Below are 2222 nucleotides of genomic sequence, written 5' to 3'. Positions count from 1 at the left end.
GCCCCCTCTCCGCTGCGGTTTGCGCGCTGCCGGTCACCGGCGTTTGCTGCTGCTGCTGCTGCTGCTGCTGCGGAGGCCGCTCCTTCTGGCCGCCAAGGCTGCTGTACACGAGCAACAAGCTGGTGCACATGGTGGTGAGCGCTAAACACACTGCCAGACCATGGCGCTGCGGGCGAGCGGGAGAGAGCAGAGGAGAACCGCTGAGCACTGACCCGAGAGGAGCGCGCGGGGCAGGGACGCCCGCGCAGCGGTCAGACTAGCATGGGAAGTCCTGGGGCTGGGGGCCTGGGGGCGGGCGGAGACCCTAGCCCCGCGGCGCTCGGCTCGGGCAGAGGAAGCACAATCCCGGCGTGTACTGCAGGGATGTTGCCGGCGCGTCACTGCCCTCGGCCGCCGCCGCCCAGATCTTTCGGTAGAGGGCAGGTGCGTCCGGTAGCAGGAGGAAGAGCGCGCGCCGGCAAGGACAGGGGTGGGCTCGCACTCCGGGGAGGGGAACCTCTGCCCCAGCTAAGCTGCTGGAATCTGTAGCCCTTGCACCCTTTTTACTGGGCACCCGCGGCTCTACCTCGGCGAGCCTTGCAAGTTTGAAATACGACAAGCAAACCAAGAAAGTATGCAAAGGTCCCCCACTCCCCGCCCCTCTTGGCTTTTGCCAGGTTGTTGCTTTCGGGCATCCCCGGTTCCTGGAGCAGTCTGCCCACTACTCCACTGCTTCTCCAGCTCTCCGTCGGTCCCTCGGACCTTTGGCCCGAGATCCAAGAGCTGAATCCTATCCCGGTTCTGGGATACCGAGCCAGGCAGAGCTGGGGAATCGGGAGGAGATGCGGAGCAGGTGGAAAGTTGTCCCTTTGTAACACGCAACCTCGCGGCTCAGGGTTAGGCACCCCTTAGACTCCCGGTGCGCCCCGGGGAGACTGAGCCAGGGGGTCCCTGCCTCTGCTCGGTGTAGTTGCAACAACTGACTCACCATCAGGGTCTTCATTTTGGGCACTTCTTTTGTGCGGAATCCTCAGGCACGCGCGTCCAGAGCCACTTTTTCTTGGATGGTTTCCATGGTGGGTGCTGAGGCGGAGACGGCTCTGATTTTCGCCCGACTGCCGGCAGCGACTGAGCCCGCGCGGGAGCCACGGGACCCTGGAAGCACTGCTGTTGCAGAGATTAGAGAGAGAATTAAAACTGAACCGGACCCTCGTAGTCTCTCAGTCATCTACACAACTGCCGCCTGCCGCCGCCTGCTGGGTCCTAAAGGCGTCTCCATCACCCCTCCCTCCCCCCAAATAATGATCTTTTCAGCAGATTGAAATTTCTGGGGCGAGAGAGTTAACCGTTCCAGTGTACCGACTTCTCGGTCCGAAGGCTTATGTATCTTTTATGAAATCATCAAGTGAAAAAGGAAGGAGGCCTGACTGGATTTTGGACGTGATAGCCAATGGAAAATTTGCAAACTAAATTTTCTATTTTATGCTTTTGTCAAAATATGTCAACCTCCTAAATGTCAATAGGCCAATTTATAGCTTTCTAGTTTATGTTTATAGCATGGAGAAAGCTATCATGTAATTAATTTTCCTAAAAAATTGTTATTAGTTCAGTTTTCCAGTTGCAAGCTTTCTAATTTTCTCTTCTCCCTTCTTTTTACTTTTAGTTGTTCTCCTGCAATCTTTAGATCATAATATTTCATCTAAATCATTTTATTCATTATTTACTTTAAATATTACGGTTTTTTTTCCCCCTATCTGCCCTTTGAGGTTCCTGGTGTTCACCTAGGAATTTTAAAGTTTTAAAAACATTCAGCGCATCACATCCACATGAACTGGACTCTTCCTAATTTCAGTGGAGAATTTCTGGCTGCTGGAAATGAAAGTGCTTATGGCTTATTTTACAAGAATCTTAAAGCCTTTGGTGCTTTCCTGATGTCGGACTACTGCTCTGGCAGAACATCACTTCACGTTTGGATCTTGGATTAAAATTAAAAAAAAAAATATTGTTTTCTATTAGGAAATCCATATCAATGGCCTGTTTTAAGGCTACTGTCTTCCCTGAATTGAATTACCAATGGCATTTGTTAAATGTCTAATTTAGCTAAAAACATATTTCTTGTGAAATTGCTCAGGGAAGAGAGTTGTCTTAATGTACTACTTAACACCTCACCTGTAGCGGTGTAATGTTAAAGATGACATTAAGATGAAAATGATCATCAGGCCAACTGAACCATGGGCATAATA

General features: G+C 51.2%; 1 protein-coding gene across 1 annotated transcript in view; it reads right to left on the bottom strand.

The window, feature by feature from the left end:
* LOC114007388 (alpha-N-acetylgalactosaminide alpha-2,6-sialyltransferase 5-like) overlaps positions 1–1255 on the bottom strand; it is a 2738-nt gene extending 1483 nt beyond the window's left edge. The window contains exons 1-2 of the mRNA XM_027770884.1: positions 968–1255; positions 3–166 (exon numbers count right to left, since the gene is read on the bottom strand). Coding sequence (XP_027626685.1) covers positions 3–166; positions 968–982 — 179 coding nt within the window. The 5' untranslated portion in view covers positions 983–1255. The remainder of the gene's footprint in view (positions 1–2; positions 167–967) is intronic.
* Between the last annotated feature and the right edge of the window lie 967 nt (positions 1256–2222).

The sequence above is a fragment of the Tupaia chinensis genome, unplaced genomic scaffold (assembly GCF_000334495.1).
Source record: "Tupaia chinensis unplaced genomic scaffold, TupChi_1.0 Scaffold000164_1, whole genome shotgun sequence".
NCBI lineage: Eukaryota > Metazoa > Chordata > Mammalia > Scandentia > Tupaiidae > Tupaia > Tupaia belangeri.
This window is presented reverse-complemented; position numbering and strand designations above follow the sequence as displayed.